At 42.2% G+C, this 24,573-nt stretch overlaps 5 protein-coding genes and 1 long non-coding RNA gene across 6 annotated transcripts in view; 1 reads left to right on the top strand and 5 right to left on the bottom strand.

Annotated features, from left to right (window-relative positions):
* The window catches only part of LOC308395376, a 291,287-nt gene that overhangs the window by 104,298 nt on the left and 162,416 nt on the right, over nucleotides 1–24,573 (bottom strand). The gene's annotated exons all lie outside the window — the stretch shown is intronic.
* On the bottom strand, nucleotides 11,245–11,748 carry LOC308395958 (histone H4; the record flags this gene model as incomplete). The annotated part of the gene is made up of 1 exon (XM_080881021.1): nucleotides 11,245–11,748. One exon carries the CDS (start codon nucleotides 11,746–11,748, stop codon nucleotides 11,437–11,439), a length of 312 nt encoding a protein of 103 aa, XP_080737147.1. The 3' UTR covers nucleotides 11,245–11,436.
* Nucleotides 13,062–14,596, bottom strand: LOC308396392 (histone H3.2). Its single transcript, XM_080881651.1, has one exon. The coding sequence runs from the start codon at nucleotides 14,578–14,580 to the stop codon at nucleotides 14,170–14,172; it is 411 nt and encodes a 136-aa protein (XP_080737777.1). The 5' UTR covers nucleotides 14,581–14,596; the 3' UTR covers nucleotides 13,062–14,169.
* On the top strand, nucleotides 14,901–15,442 carry LOC308396393 (histone H2A). The gene has a single exon (XM_080881652.1). The coding sequence runs from the start codon at nucleotides 14,922–14,924 to the stop codon at nucleotides 15,306–15,308; it is 387 nt and encodes a 128-aa protein (XP_080737778.1). The 5' UTR covers nucleotides 14,901–14,921; the 3' UTR covers nucleotides 15,309–15,442.
* LOC308395370 (histone H1-like) lies at nucleotides 15,487–16,815 on the bottom strand. The gene has a single exon (XM_080880188.1). It carries the CDS (start codon nucleotides 16,791–16,793, stop codon nucleotides 16,155–16,157), a length of 639 nt encoding a protein of 212 aa, XP_080736314.1. The 5' UTR covers nucleotides 16,794–16,815; the 3' UTR covers nucleotides 15,487–16,154.
* On the bottom strand, nucleotides 18,799–19,960 carry LOC308396235 (histone H2B). The gene has a single exon (XM_080881395.1). It carries the CDS (start codon nucleotides 19,950–19,952, stop codon nucleotides 19,578–19,580), a length of 375 nt encoding a protein of 124 aa, XP_080737521.1. The 5' UTR covers nucleotides 19,953–19,960; the 3' UTR covers nucleotides 18,799–19,577.

Genomic DNA, 24,573 nt, shown 5'->3' with positions numbered 1-24,573 from the left:
AGATCTGCAGATGCACAAAGACAAACAGACATGTGGGATAACTCTGACAGCGGTTCTGAGAGTGATTGCTCGGGGTACTGGCTAAGAGCACCTGTTGAAAGGACTGTGAGAAGGAACCTGGACCATGAGCAACACCCTGCATCTCAGTCATACCAGACCAAAGAACCTATTAGAGTGACAACAAACACAAAAAATGGACATTCACCTGTGCAGACGATGGAAGACATACTGACTATGCCTGAGCATTCACCATCCGTCAGCATTGAACAATTCGAAGAGGAAACTGGGAGAGAATGCTCACACCTGCCATGTTCTCTGAGAGAGGAGATGGAAGAAATGGAAGTGGGTAGTGACAACCTATCTGAACCCAGAGGGTCTGGTGAGGAGTGTGAAACTCATTCGCAGTCTAACGTACAGGTTCAACCACCGGGACATACTTGTACGGACATTAGAAGATCTACCCGTCACAGGAAGCCACGACAGTTTCTGACTTATGAATCACTGGGTAAACCCTCAGTGCAGTCACATGCGGCAGTTAATCTAGTTGGGGAACGCACAGCACCACAGTTACCTGCCACAACCATACCATTATACACTGTATTTCCATACCCACCATTGGCAATTGTGCCGCCCGTGTGTATGTCACAGTCACCAATGTACTGCACCCCAATACCATACTCACCATACCAGTATCACGCATCACTGACCCCATCTGCATACACACCACCCCCACTGCTTGTTTCATAACTAGTTCTTGGACTGATAAGAGTTAATAAGAATTTGAGAAGCAAAAGTTAAAAATGTCATGATTTTGTGAATGTTGGGAGCCATTTTATTTTTGTCAGGGAGTGTGTGATACCCACTAATGTGTGATCACATTTATGTGAATTAATTTAAGTAATTTCACTTTCAATGTAAGTGATATTTCCATTTGGAAATGCCCTAAATAACTACAGTAATTGTAACAGGAAACTTGGTAACAACCCTGGGATATTTGTAGCGGACGCTTCATTTTTATACCAATAGGTGGCAGTGTGAGACCATGGTTTGGCCTGTTGTTAGCAGCCTGAAGCGCATGCTCCGCGCTGTTTTCTCATAATGGCGGAGTATTCAGGAAACGGCAAGCCACATCTCCCTGTCTGATCATTTCTTTCCTGTTTACAGGTTCGTATTGTGCCCGAAATAGAATATAATAGCAATCACATCCATTATATAGCATAGACTAACCATTACAGTTGGAAAGTGAAAGCGTACAACATTGTGTAGTACAGTAAATTACACTTTTGTAAGTATTTGCAGGGCTCGCAAAATCGCTAGCCCGACGTCCTGGGGCTAGCGATCTTTCCAGTCGGGCTACCAAAATCTATCTCTGCCCTGCCCGTCGGGCTATTGTAGGAAGGAAAAATATATGTCAATGCTTTTGCATTCTTTCGGAAATGTAGCTGGGTAATTATGTCATTGGCATCGATGAGCCACTGTCAATATGTGACATATTGAAATCGCGTTTGAATTTGTGCTTGTTTTTTGCTTTCACTTTGCAATCGCGCGAACTGTGTATAGAGAGCGACAGCACTGATCTGTGAGTGATGATAATTTGTGCACCAATTCCTCTGACATTGTCTTATCAATCGTTAGCTTACTACGCAAACATGACAAGTGAAATCTCCCGCAGCTTAAACATGTGAGAGGTTGATCGCGCAGAGAATCGCTGAGCTTATGTGTGTGTGTGTGTGTGTGTGTGTGTGTGTGTGTGTGTGTGTGTGTGTGTGTGTGTGTGTGTGTGTGTGTGTGTGTGTGTAAAAGCAGCAGGATATATATTTTAGTTCTGCTGAGCCAAATAAGACAGGTCAGGGTGAAGAAGTGACAGCCAAAGAAAAGCTTACCACAAAATGGAAAAGTTATGACAAATCAGACTATAAGGCAAAAAGAAGGTGTGCAGCTTTATGGTTTCATGGACAAAAGAATTTCTGTGGCTGCAATATGACGAGCTAAATAACCAGGGCTGCACATAAGTGGTCCGCAGGTGCGCATTCGCTGTCAAAATAAATAAAAAAAACGCGCACAAGATATGAAGTTGCAACGGCTGTTTGCATACATAAGATTTTCTGGAGGAGGACAGACATTTGTTTAGAACTCTTAAAGATGTCGAAGAAGCTCCTTTAAGCAATTACTTTGGTGTTCCTCCACCTCCAAACGAATGTCAGAAGGAGTCCGAACCACAAAAGAAGCGCGTATTCTCAGAAAAGTGGTTGCAGGAGGTGAGCTGGCTTCAAACAAATGATGAACGCACAGATGTGGTGTGGAATGTGCCGTGAAAATCCCACTCTAGCGGACAAAAACAGTGCTTTTTATATGGACGCAAACGCGCGTTGCAACTTCTTATCTGGTGCGCGTCTTTTATTTTGACAGCGAATGCGCACATGCGGACCACTTATGTGCACTCGTGTAAATAACATAATGTTCTGCCGGGTGTGGTGTTGGTTTTCCCTCGATTTCTGAGTCGACAAGCGCCTTTGTTACTGGGACCAGTCATTTTAAGAAAGGCCCACATTAGAACCCATGAGAAATGCAAGAAATGCATTATTGCTCAGTCTGCAATATCTTTCCCAGAACAAACACCAATTGCAAATAACATACTAAAAATAAACCTGAAAAATCTGTTTAGAACAGCTACTATGTTGCAAAGAGTGAACTACCACTGGCACAATTTAGCAGTCTTTGCAAACTTCAAAAAGCAAATGGCCTAGATCTTGGTTCCACTTGTCTCTTACCCGTGACTTCAGTGGAAATTTCAAATTCAGGATCTCACACAGGCTGATTCATGTCCTACACAGTTCTTACAAGTTCATAGAAATTTCTGTTCAATTAGAACCAAGTATTTGAGTTGATGATTGTAATTTTTATACAATGTTGTAATTTGTTTTTCAACAATTTTTTGATTAATGTTTTGTTTCCTTTACAATATGATACATTAAAGTATCATATTGTAAAGGAAACAAAACATCAATCAAAAAATTGCTCTCTTTTTTATTCGGGCTGCTTAAATTTATTTTGGGCTACCAAAAACTGAAGAGTCCCTGCCCAAAGGGCTACCAGGGATTTTGAAATTTTGAGACCCCTGATTTGTTTACGGCTTTAGCAGCATGCTAAGGTTAGCATGTTAGTTTGGGTCGCACACCTCCTATGCTCTGTGATGTTAGTGATCGGCTCCACCGTTATTCTGTATTGTTTTAGTATCTTGTTTCTGCCATAAAGTGTTTCCGTGAATTCAGTGCACATGTCAAGATGGTGCTGATTATACCATTCTTTCAAGCTATTTGAGATTTATAGATTTGTCCTGTTGGAATTCATTTTGAACCAAGTCTTACAAGAAAATTGGTCATGTTTATAACATTGGAATGTGTTATGGAGAATGTGTGTGTGAGCTATGTTAAGAATAAGTAAATACACAGTTGTAATACTGTAAAAGTAATGAAAGGAGTGCATAATTGTGAATTTTAATAAATAATGGCGGAGTATTCAGGAAACGGCAAGCCACGTCTCCCTGTCTGATCATTTCTTTCCTGTTTACAGGACACATATATAGCTGTCTACAGGTGCTGCCACCCGGTACCTGTAACACTTACCTGCCCGTTGGTCTGGGGGTGGTATGGAGTGGAGACGGCATGTTTAATATTCAGCATGCTGAAAATGCTGTTGTTGAGCTGCAGTGAAATGAGCAAACTTGGCCTAAATACATCATATCATATCATATCATATCATATCATATCAAGGTATAAATAACACTTTCACAAGTTTTACATGGTTCACAAACTCCTTTCCTTGTTCAGTGATGATTTTCCTGACCATGCCAAACGTGTATAACTTAGAGGTCATGATTGCAGAGACCTCAGCTGCAGTTGGACTTAAGAGGTTCTGCAATCACCCACTTAGTATACACATCGGTCATTGTCAGGACATATCGGTTCCCTAGACGTGATTCCGGGAGTGGTCCAATTAAATCCATGCCCAGCTCCTCCCAAGGTTCTTTTACCTGCAGGTCACAGAACTTATCAAATTAAAATTTAAAGCTACCCTGCAGCACAAAAGCTAGCATGAAAATAAAATTGGTGTTGGGGGATCTTTATGAAAATAGTATATTTAAATCATATGGAAAACTTGCAGAAGAATTTGATTTACCTAGACAGGAATTTTGGAAATATCTGCAACTAAGACATTTGATGGCCAATACATGTGGTTCATTCGCAAAGTTCCCTTTAAGCTGCGACATTCTAGAGGAAATAAAAAAAACCTTTGGGCGTGGACAAGAGGCATCAGCTTATTACAAAATGCTTTTATTAGCTTCTGATCCTAACACACTGTCCCTCAGAAGAACGTGGGAAATGGACTTAAATCTCAACTTTACAGTGGAGGAATGGAATGGCATCCTCAGGAATCTGAAAAAAATGTCACGCGAATTACGTTCAAGATTGGTTCAATTTAAGATTTTAATTAGAGTATACTGGACACCCTCACGGTTGCATAGGGTGGGTCTAGCGACTGATGATACATGCTGGAAATGCCAGCAAGGAAGTGGCACACTTTTACTTTTGCTTTGGGGGTGCTCCAAAGTCCAAGATTATTGGATTCATATTCACACTGTAGTAGAGAAGGTTGTAGGTCAAGGGGTCCCATTTATGAACAGTCTTTATGTATTAGGAGACCCTTCAGCTTTGAGTCACTTATCCACTTCTCTTGCTCATTGGGTACAAACGGCGATTATGCTGGGGAGGAAGCTGCTGATGAAAGAGTGGAAGGCCTCATCGACTCCTACCTATCTCTTTGGGACAAGTGGCAGCTTACAAAAGATTATCATATAGACTGCTAAATAGACTGGACGACTATAATGATAAGTGGGCTAATTACTTTTTACATACAGGTCAGTGACGTATCCGGCTAAAGTAGTTAAGTTCGGACTAAATAGGATAGCTGTAATCTGGTCTATGTGAAATGTTGGCATCACTTTTTTTTTTTTTTTTTTTTTTTTTTTGGGATGGAAATATGCATTGATGCTCAATTTGTTCTGTTGTTGTTACTGGGAATGTCCATTCTGCTATTTTTTGGGTGGTTTTTTTTTTTTTTTGGGGGGGGGGGGGGGGGGGGTCTGGGTTTTTTTTTTTTTTTGTGTATATTAAAATCTAATAAAGTTTGAGTCATAAAAAAAAAAAAGAAAATGAAATTGGTGAACAGGCTTTAAGATGTACCTTGATGGGATCTAATGCTGGTGCCACAGTCTTGATTGGGTCATTCATCTGGCAGCGATGACAGCATCTGACCTGAAAGATGTATCCCAAAAAATATTTCAAGGATACCGTAAAACAAGTTGATGTAAATTAATAACAATTTTTTAAAAAACAGACACACACACACAGAAACTAATGTTGATATGTAAGTGTGCAAGTAAAGACATGGTTCTGATTTATCTTGTTAACAGAAATAAGGACATACCCATTCACCGATGTCCTGGTTCAATGTTGGCCAGTAATAGCCAGCAACTACCCTGTTCCGGGTACCTCTGACACCATTGTGGTTCCCGGTACCAGGGTTATTGTGGCATTCCATCAAAACCGACTTCTTCTCCTCCTCTGACTAGAGATGGCACGATACCACTTTTTTATGTCCGATACCGATACCGATATCATAAATTTGGATATCTGCCGATACCAATATGAATCCGATATAGTGTTTTTTAATCAACAAAACAGTTTTTTTTAAATATCTTGCTGCATTTTGTATAAGTTCATACTCAAGTTTAAAACAACAACTACACTAAAGCTATTCTGTTATACCTGTATGCAAAAAAAAATGTTTAGCTTACTAGGGTATATATATTAGACTTAATAGTCACTATATACAGTAATTGACTTGTATTCATTTTACATCAAATTAAAACTTTGGGTGTCAGATAATTATTTATTAAAAGCTTTTAAATGAGAATAAGAAAGAAAAGTATGTCTTTGTGCCCCCTTTTCCCTGTTAATGCCCTATCGGCCCCCCTGGCTAAACTTTGCTAGATCCGCCCCTGCACAGTTACCAGCCGTCAGCTACGTAGAAAAAGATCCTCGAGTAGAAAGTAATATTACAGTTTTTTGTGAATGCTTAAACCCTAACTGTGATTCCTGTAGCACAATCTCTAAAACTATTCAGACTTATAGCAAAACCACTCACTGAGTTTGCAAAACTAAAAGCACAAAAACTGCTTTGCACTCAGTTTGCAATTTTGTAACACACACTTTGCAAAACTGTAGGCACAATTCACTGCACAACACTCAATTACCAAATTTCCAACACACTCCTAGCAAAAGTATACACATGTATGGCTATCATTAACACTAATTTGCCAACTGTCTGGCACACTTTCACATGTGAAAACTTTTTTAGATAATTAGTTCACTTTGCAATCAGCCTAAGCACTATAATCCAGGTAAGCTGTGTGTGCGGAGTACAATGGAGGGAGCAGAAAGAGTGAGAAGTAGAGGAGGCCGAGGAAGAGGACGTGGAGGTGAAGAAGTAGGATGAAGAGGACGACAAGGACAAGGAGGAGCAAGAGGAAGACGAGGAGGGAGGAGAGGAAGATGAGGAGGGGTGAGAGGAAGGGTAGGAAGAGTAAGAAATAGAATCACTGATGACATCAGAGCTACAATAGTGGACCATGTAATCAACCGTGGAATGACCCTGAGGGTAGCTGGCCAACGGGTCCAGCCTAACTCGAGCCGCTACACTGTAGCAAGTACCATAAGGACATCTTGAAATGAGAATCGGTGAGTACAGTCACTTCGCACAAAGATTTGTAGCACTGCCATATGCCAATGAGAAACACACCAATACCATTGATGTAAAAATACTGAAATTGTTACTTTACAGAATTGCTAGATGACCAGATGCTGGGGGCAGAGGAAGCATGTTCACTGCAGACCAAGTAACCCATATAGTCATTATGGCGATTGCAAATAATCCTATACTTGGAAATAAACACTTGTGTTTGTTTTGATGTGTTTGAATAAACACCAGTACTTGAAGTTTGGATCCCTCTATGCTTATGGATCTATGACAGAAGTATGAGCTCAAACTGACATAGCCTACCTTGTGCACAGAGGAAGCAAAAGCCAGATGTGTTTTGTATTCATACCATCAGTGTGCAGTTGGCGCATTGTGTGCTTAGTAGATGATGGCTTGTGTGTACTGTTTGATACGGAAACACCATTTTTACGAAGGTGTGAAGAGTTAATCTAGCTGTGTTTGCTTTTGCAAGAGAACTACAATGTTTTGATTATTGGGTGACAGGTTTTCTTATTTGTGTGAAGAGTTTTGCAAAATTAGCCAATAGTTACAATAAATGTGCTTAAGCAATCAGAAAAAACTGTAAATAAATTCTAACAACAGCTTATCAAGCTTAAACGTGCTGCTGTTGTTCAGCCGCTGGTTTCCTCTTTCTGGTGCAAAGTGGGCCAAAAACAAACAAGAGAGACGGACTCCCGACAGAAAAGCCGATCAGCTGATCATTAACCAGTTTCATGATTGAAGTAGCAGCAAGAAGAGGCAGTCGCTTGTTAAGCTTAACGCAGGAATGCTTTAAATTCAGAGATGGACTTACACACTTGCTTTACTTCTCTCGGGGATAACTTTGTCGGAAATGAAATGCCGGGTTGGTAGCGAAGCTCCACATGCTATCCAGACCACCGACAGGTCCCGCATGCCACAGCCGCTCTATCACGTGATGCATACTGCTCCGACATGCTAACGTTCTGAGGCGAGTTACGGCTTGTTGCAAGTTTTGTGAGGTGCTTTCGTGATATTTAATGGATCGGATTACATTTTTTATTTTTCTCCGATATCCGATCCAGTAATTTAGGTCAGTATCGGACCGATACCGATACGTAATATCGGATCAGTCCATCTCTACCTCTGACATGACTACCAGGCGCATGCACTGCATACTGGGGCCAGTGTAGAAGAGTCTGTTGTCTGTTATAAGATGAAAATGAAAAAAGCTAAGAGAGTTGCTGACGACATTAAATAAAATGTCTGATAAAGTTTGGGACAATGTATCGTACTGCTACTAGCTAGCATGACGGAGTTTCTATACAGCTGGGTGGGTGCTATGATGTTACTGATGTAGAACTTTATTTTGTTCATAAGGTTAATTATTAGAGTTGCCAACCATCCCGTAAAAAACGGAATGGTCTCGTATTCAGAGAAAATATTACGCGTTTCGTATTGAGGTGAAAAGGAATGCAGTTTGTCCCGTACTTCAGCTACAATGAAAAAGACACAAAGCTGGAGTTACTCTGCGTCTTTACGCTGCACAGCTGCCTCTTCTTCTCTCATTCTCTCCCCCCTCCCTCTCCTGTTGCTACTTCAATCATGAAACTGATCAATGATCAGCTGATCGGCTTTTCTCTCGTTTGTTTATCGCCCACTTTGCACCAGAAAGAGGAAACCAGCGGATGTAGCGCTAAACAGCAGCACGTTTAAGCTTGATCAGCTGTTGTTAGAATTTATTTAATATTAATTTCTAGTATCAGCTGATGTTTGCTGGAGCCACAGCTGTAAAGCTGCTGGTCATGATATCGGTTTGAATATGTGGTGAGAGGGAAAAATGAGGATGAAACCAGGAGATGTCCTTACTGAATCATCAGAGCTGAACAGGTGATGGAGAAACAGGTTTACCTTTTAGGTGACATGAATGAGTTGAAGGGAAGTTATGAACTGTTTCTGAGAGACAAATAACACCAGGATCCTTTTTCCGATCGGGTTTCTGGTACGGATCGGGTAGCGACACCCGACACAGGTATCGAAGCTTTGACACACAGGACACATCACTAACCGACTGTAATTTAACTTTCTCAAATATCTAGGAGTTTGTAGCGGCGTTGTATAGTGAGGAAATCCGTGTGCCTGCTGAACTTGCAGCGGGACTTCCAAGCTGTGCGTGTAATTTAACACTTTTAGTTTAAGGCTGTTTTTGCATCAGCAGAAATTGTTGTGAATGTGTCTCAAGGGATTCACACATACACACAACACAAGTGGAGATCAAACAATCACCGGTGTCACGTCTGCACAGCTGTTCTATATGTGAGCTGTGGGGCGTAGCCGGGCGTGCCGGGGTGTCTTAAAGAAATATCCACACGCCACATATGGAATATGTAACGGTGTGGAGAAATAGTCTCTCACTAAGAGAACTAAGAGAACCAAAGTTACTCCGTAACCGTACGATTAGTTCCTCAAAGTTTGGTCTCCCTTGCTTTTTTATTTGCCAGATGAATTGTCCCAATTGTTGAGAGGGGCCAGTTGTCTTTAGTGTGCCTCCAGGTAAATTGGAAGTCAGCACAAAGGATGGGAGTTCACTTTTGTCTCTTATTTTTTGAAATCTGTGGGGGGTTTTCACTCAGGTGGGGGGGGGGGGGGGGGGGGGGGGTCTTTCTCTCCTCCTTTTCCCATATATGTGTTTTGTTTGTCTCCTTATTTATGAAGAAGGAGTCCTTTTATGATCTACAACGTACTTTTATTATTCAATCTTAGCCAGCCAGAAGAACAAGAGTATCTCACCGCTTCTTAGCTCGCATGCCCATGTTAACAGATAGGGCCACCTTGTGGTATGGCATGAAACTACATTAATTTACAGCAACAGCTGCTGATCATTACAATATGTATCTGTAAATGTACGTAATGATTTGAAATGTATGGGATTCTGTTTGTTTTTCACTTTGTGCTGTTAATGAATAAAAACTGTTGAATCATAAAGGGGTTTGGATAATTAGCACATTCCCTAGAACTGTTTCAGCTGCTCGACAGGCTTAATTCAGTGCAATGTACAACAAAATGAAAAGAAGTGTTTTTAATGTTGATAATCACAGGTTCCCATCTGTTTTGCACCAGTTTTTAATCCTTCTCAGAGTTCGTGTCATCAGAATTGTCAAGGCTAGAAACTGTTTTCAGTAAGTTCAAACGTAAGTATTTAAATAAGAGACTGTCTGAAAAGGTAGCATTCATTAAATTAGCGCAGGCTTCTTCTGACCTATCGCAACAGTCCACTTCACTGTACACTGAAACGGACAGAGCGGCTGCTCTCGCACTGCTGGTTGAGTCATTGGAGCCTCAGGCAGAAGTCATCTTTATGGCAGTAATCTTTTGAAGAAGCCTGTATATAATTACACTTTATTTAAAGTAAACAAGTTTACATATAAAATGCACATACACATACAATTACATATACAAAACCATGAGCACATACAAAAAGGAGAAACAAGGAGGAAAATCTAGCATCTGAGTCCACACAACGTTCACAAGACTTACAGTTTTAATTCGTTCCAGGGGAAAACTTTCCCAAGTTTCAGGTCCATTGTTCGTCTTCTCCGCAGGTCTGTAATGATATGTTTACTCAGCACATCACTACTTATCATCTTTTGTTCAAGTACTCCTTTGGCACGGGTTTTCCAAATATGTGTGTTTATTACACACATTACTAACCAAAAGAGTCTCCTTTTGTCGTCACACATTTTTTCTTTAAACAAACCATATTTAACTGCTTTAATATTAACATCCACATCATAGCCAATCTCTGTCATCTTCTGTCTTATCTCAGTTGTCCTATAACAATCCAATAGAAGATGTTCTAGGGTCTCATCTTTATCACAGTCTGTCATAGGACATTTCATGGTGGTAACAAAGCAACTCCATTGTACCACCGCTCTCACAGGGAGGCGCCCGAGCGAGATGAGCCATACCACGTCTCTCATGCTTTCAGATAATAATTTGTCTTGTATATTTTTAACTATTGAAAGGTTTTCATCTTCATTTGCATACTTATATTGAATTACACCTTCATTTTTGGTTTCATTAATTTTTTTATAGATATTTTTTGTATTATCTTGGAGAATATTTAATTTATAATTACCATCTCCTTCCTTTAATACTAAATATTTGTTACCCACGTGGTACATTGAGCTTTCTGCAGTGAAGTTCTTGACAAAAATAAGTTGCAAACACATTCAGAATTTGAGTGTGCTGCATGTCATGAATAGTTGCTGCTTTGGATGCAGGTCACGTGGAAGCCAGACGAGGGAGATGTTACACAGAGAATAAAGCGGCGACAGTAACCTGAGAATACGGTGTCATGTCTGCCTCAACACTACGGTCAGTATATGGCCCACTTAAAAAAAAAAATAATAATAATAATAAAAAAAACCAAGAAAAAACCCCACCTACCGCAACTACTGCAGAGCTGTATCACACATCAAAAGCTTTTCCAATAAGGGTTCCAAGTCAGATTGACCATTTATATGAAAAGTTTGATAGAACTTGACTAGACAAACAAAAGAGATAGGATCAGCTCTACAGAGGAGATGGGTGGCCCTGAAAAGGACCTTTGTTGCCGTTGTCGTCAGTGCAGTAAGCTTAACCACCAAAGCCGTACAGAGTGCGGCCCTGTCTCTTGAGAGCGTACACCACATCCATGGCGGTGACGGTCTTTCTCTTGGCGTGCTCGGTGTAGGTGACGGCGTCGCGGATGACGTTCTCCAGAAACACCTTCAACACGCCACGGGTCTCCTCGTAGATCAGACCAGAAATACGCTTCACACCACCACGGCGAGCCAGGCGGCGGATAGCTGGCTTAGTGATGCCCTGGATGTTATCACGAAGCACCTTACGGTGACGCTTTGCGCCTCCTTTGCCGAGTCCTTTACCTCCCTTTCCTCTTCCACTCATTTTGGCTGTTCAGAAACAAATGTGAGTCGTTGCTTGACGGACTCCTGAATTTACATCTGATTTGAGGACGTAAAAGAAAACAGGAGTGCTTGAAACTACGGCCATCTACTGGCCTTTGGCGGAAACGAGGAACAGCATGACTGTGCCTGGGGTGCAGTAGCTATGGGGCGCCGTTTGTAAAGTGAAACATGCTGAAATTAACGGCAACATTTTTCCACATTTAGCTCAAAAACAAGTAATTTTTTACAACATTTAGTAAAATATTTGTAACTTTTCATATTTAAAACAGAATTTTAAATGTTAAATCTAAATGTTAAATATTCAATCTAAATGTTAAATCTAAATATTATATTTAAATCTAAATGTTAAATCTAAATGTTTAGGCTAACATGCAAATTTATTGCACGGATCCGCGGAAATACCAAAATAAAAGCTTTCCGAAAACCTCCAGTGCAAAAGTGTGCCGGTAGTGGTCAGACACGTTCTCACTCCCAAAGCGTAATAATTTTCTCTAGGTGACAAATTGTCAACATGTTATGCTTTTGGGTACCCAACACGTTCCTAAATTATAGCATCGGAAAAAGGAGAGCTCAATCTACACATGTTCGTTCATTTTCTAAAGATCGATTTGGAAAACACTATTTTACGTCATTTAACTGCTAGTAAAGGTTATGAATAAGGTTATAGTTAGGGATAAGGTTAGGTTTAGGGCTGGAACACATGGCTGGAACGTCTATTATGGCGGGACCGTCATTCCACTGGAATTCAGCCATAACCCGACCATGAGAAAGCACGTCCGGCGATTTAGCTGAAAACATCGGAAGATCCGTTTTGTCGGCCATCCAAAGGTTCAGCAGTAGTGCACTCTTAGCAGCTGCAGTCTCCACTTCACAATCGCTGCAGCACATGTCCAGCAAAATCGCTGGACATGCTCGTAGGCAAGAAGTGAAGCAGCACATGGCGGGGAGAAGTGAGGAGGAGAACAGACACAATGTTGCACCGGAGGTTTTTGGGAAGCTTTTATTTTGGTATTTCCGTTGATCTGTACAATAAATTTGCATATTAGCCTAAACATTTAGGTTTAACATTTAACATTTAGATTAAGATTTAACGTTTAGATTTAAATATAATATTTAGATTTAACACTTAACATTTAGATTTAAATATATTTAGATTTAATAGTTAACATTTAGATTTAATATTTAACATTTGATGAAAAGTTACAAATATTTTACTAAATGTTGTAAAAATTACTCGAAAAAATATGTTTTTGTAAGGTTTTGAGCTAAATGTGGAAAAATGTTGCCGTTAATTTCAGCATGTTTCACTTTACAAACGGCGCCCCATAAGTAGCTGTGTACTGTACACGATATGAGATTGAGTACTACATGTGTCACAGAGACAATCCAACAGTTTATATCCAGTTAATATCTTTATTAAAGGCCAATAACCAGTGGTGCCTCCAACAGAGCCAGAAAAGGGGGGAAGGTCATGCCATGAAATATTATTAGTTGTCCCCAGATCAAATAGGTTGTTAATGAGGTTTTACCTTGAAACTCTGAATACCAGAACTTCCATACTTCCAGAATCAATGTAGTTTTAGAAGTGGCTTTAGTACATGCAATAGCATTCACAGATGATCGCAACAGATTATTCAGAATGTCAATACTATATTTTCTGACTTGAAAGCGGCAGCGAGTCATTCTCTGGGGGCGCTATATCTATGATCTCTACTTGACTGGACTGATCTGGACAGCTTCACAGTATAATTTTTCTGTATGTTATCAATGTTAGTGTCAAAGTCTGAAGACAGTTTGTGCAGTGAGATTAGTTTAACAGAGTTCCCAAAAGTCAGCTTCAATGCAACATCAGCGATGTGGCCTAGGTATTGGATCAACGCCAGCGGAACATGACGATGCTGTGTTTCCATGCTCAAAGTTAGTTCAAAGAATTGTGTTAAATTGTTAGTTTTTTATACATCTTTGGGGAGTGAAAAAAAAATATGCACCTGTGAACTGAACATGAACTGTGAAAAATATCTGATCCATGTTAGGCTTATTGTTATGTACATTCATAGTTTATAGCCAATTTAAACAACGGGAGTTTACCAAAGGTACTTTAGAGCAGGGGTGTCAATCTTATTCTACTGTAAGTAATGTAAACTTATGTGTAGCAGGAAAGAATTGGAAGTCCTGCTAAGTACTGGTGCTTAGATCAAGTTACTGAATGCCACCTTCATGCCAAGCATATGGCTTCTATTATATTTAAAAATAATAATAAAACAAGAACAACAAAAAAAAAGCCAAGAACGTTGTACTGTCTTGTATGAGGTTAATGTTATTGTAAGAAAGGAGCGCGCTCTCGGTGTGAGTGTGTTGGCTCTGAAAAGAGCCGTTGTTTGTAGGAGGGCGTGCAGACAGCTTAAGCCCTCTCTCCGCGGATGCGGCGAGCCAGTTGAATGTCTTTGGGCATGATGGTGACCCTCTTGGCGTGGATGGCGCACAGGTTGGTGTCCTCGAAGAGTCCGACCAGGTAAGCCTCGCTGGCCTCCTGCAGAGCCATGACAGCGGAGCTCTGGAAGCGCAAGTCGGTCTTGAAATCCTGAGCGATCTCGCGGACCAGGCGCTGGAAGGGCAGCTTGCGAATGAGCAGCTCGGTGGACTTCTGGTAACGGCGGATCTCGCGCAGAGCCACGGTGCCGGGCCTGTAACGGTGAGGTTTCTTGACGCCTCCGGTGGCCGGGGCGCTCTTACGAGCGGCCTTAGTGGCCAGCTGCTTCCTGGGGGCTTTGCCGCCAGTGGATTTGCGAGCGGTCTGCTTGGTTCTTGCCATTCTTTCTCTCTTTAACTTTCCTGCGTTTAAAACAGAAAATGTAACAAGCGGAGGAGACTCGCCGCTCTTAAAGTGTGTGACTGGCTGTGACGCGGTGCCGCTGCGGCTCGTGATTGGTGAGGGGCTCCGCGTGATGCTCAGCACCGCTCAGAGGAGCCCCGCCCCGCCTAAGTGTGCGCTGCTCATTGGAGGAAGGTGCTTTGAAAAGGCGCGCTGCCGCGAGCCTGTCTGCGATTGGTGTGTGACGAAGCCGCCCGCGCTCTGCGGAAATATAAGCCAGGCTCGGCGCCGATCGGGCCACATTTCCTTTGAGTGTTGACACTGCGAAGAGAAGGTTCAAAATGAGTGGGCGTGGCAAAACCGGAGGCAAAGCCAGAGCTAAGGCTAAGACCCGTTCATCCCGTGCCGGGCTCCAGTTCCCCGTGGGTCGCGTCCACAGGCTGCTGCGCAAAGGCAACTATGCGCAGCGCGTGGGTGCCGGCGCCCCCGTCTACCTGGCAGCTGTGCTCGAGTACCTGACCGCTGAGATCCTCGAGCTGGCTGGCAACGCAGCCCGCGACAACAAGAAGACTCGTATTATCCCACGTCACCTGCAGCTGGCTGTGCGCAACGACGAGGAGCTCAACAAGCTCCTTGGCGGAGTCACCATCGCCCAGGGTGGTGTGCTGCCCAACATCCAGGCCGTGCTGCTGCCCAAGAAGACCGAGAAGCCTGTCAAGGCCAAGTAAATGCCAAAGCCTCTGCTTCACGCACGAAACCAATAAACAAAGGCTCTTTTCAGAGCCACACACTTCTTTCTGAGCAAACATCCTTGTGTATATGGAAATGTAGTATTACCTTATTCTCGTGTGTGTGTGTGTGTGTGTGTGTGTGTGTGTGTGTGGGGGGGGTTCTTTCACCTCCCAACCAGATCTTCAGGTTGTTTTAATTTATTATTAACAATAATATAAAATTATGCACAATGAATTACTAATGTAAAAATAGTTCAACAAAAGTTCAACACTGCCCCTAGCATCCTGGAGCACTTGTGTTGTCTTTTGTAGGTGTTTTGGAGTTTTTACGTGTTTTGTCTGTAGGGGCCACCGTAAATATACTTTTATTTATTCACTCCACATGAAATGTAATAAATCAACTATAATAAAATCCAACTATTCACATTTCAACTTTTAACTATTTAAATTTTCAGCTTTTTCCTTTTACAAATTTAAAGTGAAACAACACAAAACACTGCAAACCACAACACAATTAAATATAAATTATAATATGAAAATAAAAAGAAGATGCATATTCTCTGTCATATGGACCTGCATGAATAAACTTTGTCCCTGGCTCTCTTTCTCTCTGTCCCTCGTGCTCTGTTCACTTTCTGATTGTGAAATGTGAGCCATGATAGTAATACAAGCTGCAAGTGTTATGAGAAAAAAAAACAAACCCAAAAAGTATCTTATCTTGCTTTGACAATAATGCTATTATTGTGAATAAGAGAATGTTGCGTGATTGTGAGGAAGGAGCTCTGGCGTGTTGCTGTGGTGGCTCTGAGAAGAGCCGTTGTTGAGTGCGAGAGTGTTGGCAGCTCACTTCTTCTTGGCTGCTGTGGCCGCCTTCTTGGCTTTGGGCTTGGCGGCCTTCTTGGCGGGGGCTTTCTTGGCTGCGGGAGGCTTCTTGGTGACCTTCTTGGGGCTCTTGGCTGCCGCCTTCTTGGGGCTCTTGCTGGGCTTTTTGGCTGCCACAGCGGGCTTCTTGGCCTTCTTGGGGGACTTCTTAGCTGCTGCGGGCTTCTTGGCTGCCGCTGGCTTCTTGGGGGACATTTTAGCAGCTGCTGCCGGCTTCTTGGCTTTGGCAGGGGCGGGCTTCTTGGCTTTGGGAGCGGCTTTCTTTGCGGGCTTCTTGGCTTTGCTCTCGGTAGCCTTCTTGTTCATCTTGAAGGATCCGGAGGCCCCGGTGCCCTTGGTCTGCACCAGAGTGCCCTTGGCCACCAGGCTCTTGATGGCGGTCTTGACACGGGCCTTGTTCTTGTCCACATCGTAGCCTCCGGCAGCCAGAGCCTTCTTGAGAGCGGCTGTGGACACGCCGCTGCGCTCCTTGGAAGCGGCCACGGCTTTCACGATCAACTCGCCCACGCTGGGGCCCACCTTCTTCGGCTTGGAAGCCGTCGTCTTCTTCTTGGCCGCCTTGGCCGGGGCGGCGGCAGCAGCAGGTGCTTCCTCTGACATTTTCCTCTTTCCTTCTGATCGAGTCACGGTGCAGTGATGGCAACTCGGAAGCGTCACGCTGCACTTAAACGCACCATGAGAACCGTGGAGAGTGAATGTAGCGCGCGCCGCTCTCGCGTGCGCCACGCAATGCTTCCGTTTGTGTTTCGTGTCTCGGGATCAAAGAGCTCAAAGTGAGTGTGTGAGCAGCACTGCAGGCCGACAGTGGAGCAGTCCACAGCGGACTCGTGTCTCCTCGGGCAGGCCTCGTGTCGGGCTCTGGTGCTCTCTGCTCTTGCTTTGTGGAGCCTCCAAAGCTTAGCGACTCAGTGCGGAGCTCAGCGCTGCTCGGCGGCTTTTTGCGCTCTTTTCTTTCCTAAAACAAAGGAGCCGCAGCACAGCTCCGTGAAAAGCCCTTTTCCAGCTCAGACACATGTTCGTTCGCGCACTCCGACTTAAAAGCAGCATCTGGTGAGCGCAGCTGTGGGACAAAGTGACGCCGCGAACTCCCAGCAAACACACCGATGCAGCTGGACGCCCACGGAGCAGCGAGACGTCTGTGAGAGCTGCTCACTTCTAACCAAAGCACAGCGGCCTCGAGTTTCACTCACGTTGTTGTATATCAGAAATCACCATTAGTTAGTCACCTTACGGCAGCTCGCTTCCACACTTTGGCCCTGATCTCTTAGTCTGCATCAGTCCGTTTCCTTCCAGCTACAGTTACCGACTCTACTATAAACAACAACAGCGAATGAACACGTGAATACACACATCCACCAACTGATCACTAAGTATCTCAATGTGCAATACTCAATACCTGCTAAAAAGCATCCAACATCTCACTATTAAACATTCTCTTTTTGTCGCTACTAGTCAAACGTATTTTTATATCTATTTCATTTATTTAATCAGAGTAATATTGCTGTTATTTTTTTGGCATTTATTTAATCCTGCTCTGTCCACGTTGCTGCTGTAACAAGGTGAATTTCCCAGCTCTGGGACTAATAAAGCTTATCTTATGTCCTGGATAGCGACCTCAGTCTAATCTAGTACAGTGCATTTAATTATGCCCAGTATATCTGTGCTCCTTTTTCTGGAGGATTCTATTATTCTTCCACCCACTAAAAAAATGTAACCACAGATTGTTGTCCAAGATAAGTAAAATGCTGCACAATACCTCCCACCCTCCCATCGTGTGCTTGACCAGTCACAGAAGAGCGTTTAGTGAGAGACTGAGATGACCAAAGTTCACCTCTGAATCAGAATGGGTTTTATTTCCTAATGTTGAGCAGGTTTACAACATTAGGAAATTGCTTCGGTACTTAGTGCAAAACACACTGTAAGACAACACTTAACTAAACATAAAAAATAAAAGTGCTAAGCAGATAGATATATCTTATTCATAGCACTTGCTATAATAGTTGTACTATCTAAAGGCATATAGAAAGGTGGCTACGGAGCCAACAAATTATGAATTAGATTCAAATAGGCACAACTTTAGTTTTTTTATTTCTATATGATGAACTCTGCATTATTAAGTGATAAGAACAAGTAATCTTATGTCCTGTAATCATTATGACGCTATAATTTGAGATACAATAAATAAAATACGTTTTTGTACAAAGTATCGTATCGGATCAGTATCGTCGATACCACCCTGAATATTACTCGTTATCGGATCGGAAAGGAAATCAGTGGTATCGCACATCACTAGTGATTATAGTGTTTACGAGCACATCAAGTCAAGTGGCTTTGTTATTTCAACCATGTGCAGTGCTACAGTACACAGTGAAGCAAGACAGCGTTCTTTCAAGACCGTGGTGCTACATAGGACAATCAACACAGGACCACATAAAGTGCAAATGTACAACATAAGAAAAACGGCGCAACCCCAGATCAGAACGATACAGACAAATTGATACTAAATTTTAAGTTTACTGCTTCTTTGGATTCTGCTATGCAAATTTTTTGTGAAATGACAAACTTTGGATATCAGAGGGAAAAAACAAACAAACAAACAAACAAACAAACACACAAAACACTTCCATTTCACACACCGTAAAGGAACTGTCAAAATGAGTTAACTGGCCAGAGCAACATTTGTGTTCAGTACTGTTTTCAATTTGTTCTTTGGAATTTGCTTTGTATTGAATGTATTTGGAAATCAGAATATATATGTAAAAAAATAATATAATAATCAGCCCTTATCCCCAAGGGGAAAATAAGATACAATGGAGCAGCACGACATTGAAGACAAGGACAGGGCATAAACAGGCAATAAGAATGAGATAATAAATACACAGCATATACACAGTTTTAAAATTAAAGTGACTGAATAGGTGAATAAATAACTAAGTGACTAAAAGTGAATAAAGTGGCAGCACAAAAAGAGCGTAGAGTAGTTCATGTTTACAGGTGTGGGAAATGGTCTTAAGGGCTGGAGTTAAAAAGCAGAGTGGCTTTGGGGACAGAGGTGGCTCTCCTCCTCTCAGTCCTACAGGAAATGCAGCAGAGGCGCCGCCCACAGGGGAGCCATTGAAATGCACTGAAAGACTGTCAAACATAAAGTGGCATTAATGTTGTATTTGTAGTTACTTTGTCATCGTTCCACAACACACACACAAGACATTTCCTGAGTCTGGGTCAATGTAGCGGATCAATAGCACCTAGTGACAAAGAAGCATTTCCGCGATTGCAGTAGTTGGCAACATAGTAACTGCACGTTTGAAGGTAGAACGTATGCTCTTCAGGACAGAGTGGGTGGCTCTGAAAAGAGCCGTTGGGTTGACTGACAGCAGGATCAGTTTACTTGGAGCTGGTGTACTTGGTGACGGCCTTGGTGCCCTCAGACACGGCGTGCTTGGCCAGCTCACCAGGGAGCAGCAGGCGCACTGCGGTCTGGATCTCCCTGGACGTGATGGTGGAGCGTTTGTTGTAGTGGGCCAGGCGAGAGGACTCGGCAGCGATGCGCTCGAAGATGTCGTTGACAAACGAGTTCATGATGCTCATGGCCTTGGAGGAGATCCCGGTGTCGGGGTGGACCTGCTTCAGCACCTTGTACACGTAGATGGCGTAGCTCTCCTTCCTGGTCTTTCTCTTCTTCTTGCCGCCCTTGCCGGCGGTCTTGGTCACGGCTTTCTTAGAGCCCTTCTTGGGCGCGGACTTCGCGGGTTCAGGCATTTTGTTCCTTCGATACTCTGCAGCAACGAATGAGCTGTGTAACAGAGAGCAGCTCCTTTTATACAGCCTGTATGCTAATATCACTGCGCAGGCCCTCGGCTCTCATTGGCTGAGCTGCACAGTGGGCCGGACATTGCGTTGGAGGAAATCTATGAATTGTGCTACAACAGGCGCGCGTCTAACAAAGAAGTGGTCTGTGTGATCGTTTCCTCATTTGTTGGAACGGTCATTTGTATTAAATGAGCAGTAAATGTAGTGCTCTGTATGGCAAATATGGAGGATTTAGGGAGACACAGACTGAAAGCTAGAAAATGCTTAAGATGTGACTACAGTCTACAGTAGTGAATTGGGCCTCAGCAGCAGCAGTGTTTCTTTGGGGCAGTGAGCTTTGTTATCTTCACACCATGCTGGCGTTTTCAGAGTGATGATGATGACATTTACAGTTTTTTCTGATTGCTTAAGCACATTTTTTTGTAACTATTGGCTAATTTTGCAAAACTCTTCACACAAATAAGAAAACCTGTCACCCAATCATCAAAACATTGTAGTTCTCTTGCAAAAGCAAACACAGCTAGATTAACTCTTCACACCTTCGTAAAAATGGTGTTTCCGTATCAAACAGTACACACAAGCCATCATCTACTAAGCACACAATGCGCCAACTGCACACTGATGGTATGAATACAAAACACATCTGGCTTTTGCTTTCTCTGTGTACAGATGTCAATTTGAGGTCACACCTTGTCATAGTGTCATGTAAACATACAAGGATCCAAACGTCAAGTATTGGTGTTTATTAACACTCATCAAAACCAAGACAAAGTCAGAACACAAAATAGGAATTCCACAAATAAAAGGGGGAAAAAAAAAAAAAAAAAAAAAAAAAAAAAAAAACCCACACACACACACACACACACACACACACACACACACACACACACACACACACACACACACACACACACACACACACACACACACACGTCGTCTTTCTGGGTCCGGCCACGTCGCCTGCGATATCCTCCAGTCCAAGGCACCGGGGAAAATATCTCCTTGAATGCTGTATCCAGGCCTGACATGATGCCTGGTCAATATCTCCACATGCCTCCTCCATTGCCTGTAAAAGGGCTACCTGTTGATGAGGATGACGGTCATACACTTTCCAGCGCCAGGCAGAGAAGAACTCCTCGATGGGATTCAAGAATGGAGAGTATGGAGGGAGGTTGAGTGCCATGAAGGATGGTTGGTCTGTAAACCAGTTGCGGACCAAAGCAGCCCTATGGAAACTAACATTGTCCCATATGATGACATATCGGGTCTGCTCTGGTCTCTGAACAGTGAGCATGTCATGCAAGGTGTCCAGGAATGCAATAATGTGTGCAGTGTTGTATGGGCCTATGGTTGCATGATGGTGAACAACACCATTTTGGCTTATAGCTGCACACATGGTTATGTTACCACCACGTTGTCCTGGGACATTGATGATGGTACGGTGTCCAATAATGTTCCTGCCACGTCTCCTGGTTTTACTGAGGTTAAAACCGGCCTCATCTACAAAAAGTAGCTCATGTCCCATTGCATCTGCTTCTAGTTCCATCACTCTCTGGACAAGACAAAACAAATGCAACACATCAGGCCCATGCACAGCACTACAGTATGCACCTCCAAATTCAGAACCAATGACACTAGCTTACCTGCACGTAGTCATATCGCAGTTGCTTTACACGTTCTGTGTTTCTCTCGAAAGGAACTCTGTAAATTTGCTTCATTCTTATTCTGTGGCGCGCAAGTACACGACTTAGTGCAAGCATTTCTGCACTGTGTATATTACTCTTACTGCTCCTTCCATTGTACTCCACATAGACAGCTTACCTGTGGCCTGTTTATAGTGCTTAGGCTGATTGCAAAGTGGACTAATTATCTAAAACAGTTTTCACATGTGAAAGTGTGCCAGACAGTTGGCAAATTAGTGTTAATGATAGCCATACATGTGTATACTTTTGCTAGGAGTGTGTTGGAAATTTGGTAATTGGGTGTTGTGCAGTGAATTGTGCCTACAGTTTTGCAAACTGAATGCAAAGCAGTTTTTGTGCTTTTAGTTTTGCAAACTCAGTGAGTGGTTTTGCTATAAGTCTGAATAGTTTTAGAAATTGTGCTACAGGAATCACAGTTAGGGTTTAAGCATTCAGAAAAAACTGTAAGAACTGTAGAACACTCGATGCTGACGAGCTTACGAAGCGCAGTAGTTTTGAAACGCTGCTCTGAAGCGTGGTTGAAACGGCTCATGTCACGTGTAACCAAGATGTTGATGTGTTTCACTGCAGCTTCAACAGCTGCAGTGGAAGCGCTTCAAATAAATGAAGCGCTTTCATTTATTTATATATTAGTATCAGTATGTATCAGTTCAACTCTGCAAGAATCTTGATGATGTATTTCCTTACAAGAAATGAATGTGCATCTCACTAACAGCTACTCAGATTTAGCACTCTTACAGTTTTTTCTGAATGCTTAAACCCTAACTGTGATTCCTGTAGCACAATTTCTAAAACTATTCAGACTATAGCAAAACCACTCACTGAGTTTGCAAAACTAAAAGCACAAAAACTGCTTTGCACTCAGTTTGCAATTTTGTAACACACACTTTGCAAAACTGTAGGCACAATTCACTGCACAACACTCAATTACCAAATTTCCAACACACTCCTAGCAAAAGTATACACATGTATGGCTATCATTAACACTAATTTGCCAACTGTCTGGCACACTTTCACATGTGAAAACTCTTTTAGATAATTAGTTCACTTTGCAATCAGCCTAAGCACTATAATCCAGGTAAGCTGTGTGTGCGGAGTACAATGGAGGGAGCAGAAAGAGTGAGAAGTAGAGGAGGCCGAGGAAGAGGACGTGGAGGTGAAGAAGTAGGATGAAGAGGACGACAAGGACAAGGAGGAGCAAGAGGAAGACGAGGAGGGGGGAGAGGAAGGGTAGGAAGAGTAAGAAATAGAATTGCTGATGACATCAGAGCTACAATAGTGGACCATGTAATCAACCGTGGAATGACCCTGAGGGTAGCTGGCCAACGGGTCCAGCCTAACTCGAGCCGCTACACTGTAGCAAGTACCATAAGGACATCTTGAAATGAGAATCGGTGAGTACAGTCACTTCGCACAAAGATTTGTAGCACTGCCATATGCCAATGAGAAACACACCAATACCATTGATGTAAAAATGCTGAAATTGTTACTTTACAGAATTGCTAGATGACCAGATGCTGGGGGCAGAGGAAGCATGTTCACTGCAGACCAAGTAACCCATATAGTCATTATGGCGATTGCAAATAATCCTATACTTGGAAATAAACACTTGTGTTTGTTTTGATGTGTTTGAATAAACAGCAGTACTTGAAGTTTGGATCCCTCTATGCTTATGGATCTATGACAGAAGTATGAGCTCAAACTGACATAGCCTACCTTGTGCGCAGAGAAAGCAAAAGCCAGATGTGTTTTGTATTCATACCATCAGTGTGCAGTTGGCGCATTGTGTGCTTAGTAGATGATGGCTTGTGTGTACTGTTTGATACGGAAACACCATTTTTACGAAGGTGTGAAGAGTTAATCTAGCTGTGTTTGCTTTTGCAAGAGAACTACAATGTTTTGATTATTGGGTGACAGGTTTTCTTATTTGTGTGAAGAGTTTTGCAAAATTAGCCAATAGTTACAAAAAATGTGCTTAAGCAATCAGAAAAAACTGTAACATGATTAGTCAGCCTACAATAGTTATGCTGTGACAATACAGTAAAGTGTGGCAATGATAACGATACTCAAGTCAAAGAATTCATGTTAAATTTCCAAATTATATTATATATTATATCCAAGGTGGGTAAGAAGATCTAAAAAAAGATCACTTGTGACCTTCGCTGACACCATTTCTTTACTCTGATGAGTTCTGAAGCCTTACTGAAAGTCTTCAAATCAAACATTCTTCTGTAGATGATGAGTTAACTGTTTTACAACTACTCTTTCAAGAATTTTTGAGAAAGTGGTTGATTACTGCCAGCTTGAAGACTTGAACAGTCCTGTAGGTCTAAATGACATGTTGATGGTTTGGAGGAAGTAATCACCAAAGCTAACTCAAAAGACCAATTGGATTAAAAGAGTCTAAATACAAATCAAATTAAGCTGAAATGTTAGTTTTTCCACTAATGAATTTTCAGCACCAACAAATATATTTCTGTTTATATTATAGATTAAAAGGCAGTCTGAATTATTCTTAATGAGGTATTCACAAATTTACAGGTGCATTACTCTGTACAGCTTCCATATTTTGAAAATAATATTACAAAGCATCAAGATATGTTGCTTATATGCTAAGGCAGCAGCTTAAAGACTCGTGATGATAGCTCAACATGCTTGTTTAGTTTCCTGCAGCTGACCACGATTCAGCAGCAGACAGAAAGAGACTGAACAGACTCATCTGGAGGGCCAGCTCTGTTCTAGGATGCCCTCTGGACCCACTGGAAGTGGTGAGTGACAGGAGAATGGTGACTAAGCTCATCTCATTATTTTTTTTTTTTTTTTTTTTTTTTTTTTACATTATTTACATTTGATCTTTTACATTGTAT

This window comes from Rhamphochromis sp. 'chilingali' (assembly GCF_963969265.1).
Source record: "Rhamphochromis sp. 'chilingali' genome assembly, chromosome: 4".
In the NCBI taxonomy this organism is placed as follows: domain Eukaryota; kingdom Metazoa; phylum Chordata; class Actinopteri; order Cichliformes; family Cichlidae; genus Rhamphochromis; species Rhamphochromis sp. 'chilingali'.
The sequence above is the reverse complement of the archived record's forward strand: the minus strand, read 5'-3'. Positions and strand labels throughout refer to the sequence as shown.

What these genes read in the sequence shown, in the direction of transcription:
- LOC308396393 (XM_080881652.1), top strand. Translation starts at nt 14,922, where the DNA reads ATGAGTGGGCGTGGCAAAACCGGAGGCAAAGCCAGAGCTAAGGCTAAG.
- LOC308395370 (XM_080880188.1), bottom strand. Translation starts at nt 16,793, where the DNA reads ATGTCAGAGGAAGCACCTGCTGCTGCCGCCGCCCCGGCCAAGGCGGCC.
- LOC308396235 (XM_080881395.1), bottom strand. Translation starts at nt 19,952, where the DNA reads ATGCCTGAACCCGCGAAGTCCGCGCCCAAGAAGGGCTCTAAGAAAGCC.
- LOC308396392 (XM_080881651.1), bottom strand. Translation starts at nt 14,580, where the DNA reads ATGGCAAGAACCAAGCAGACCGCTCGCAAATCCACTGGCGGCAAAGCC.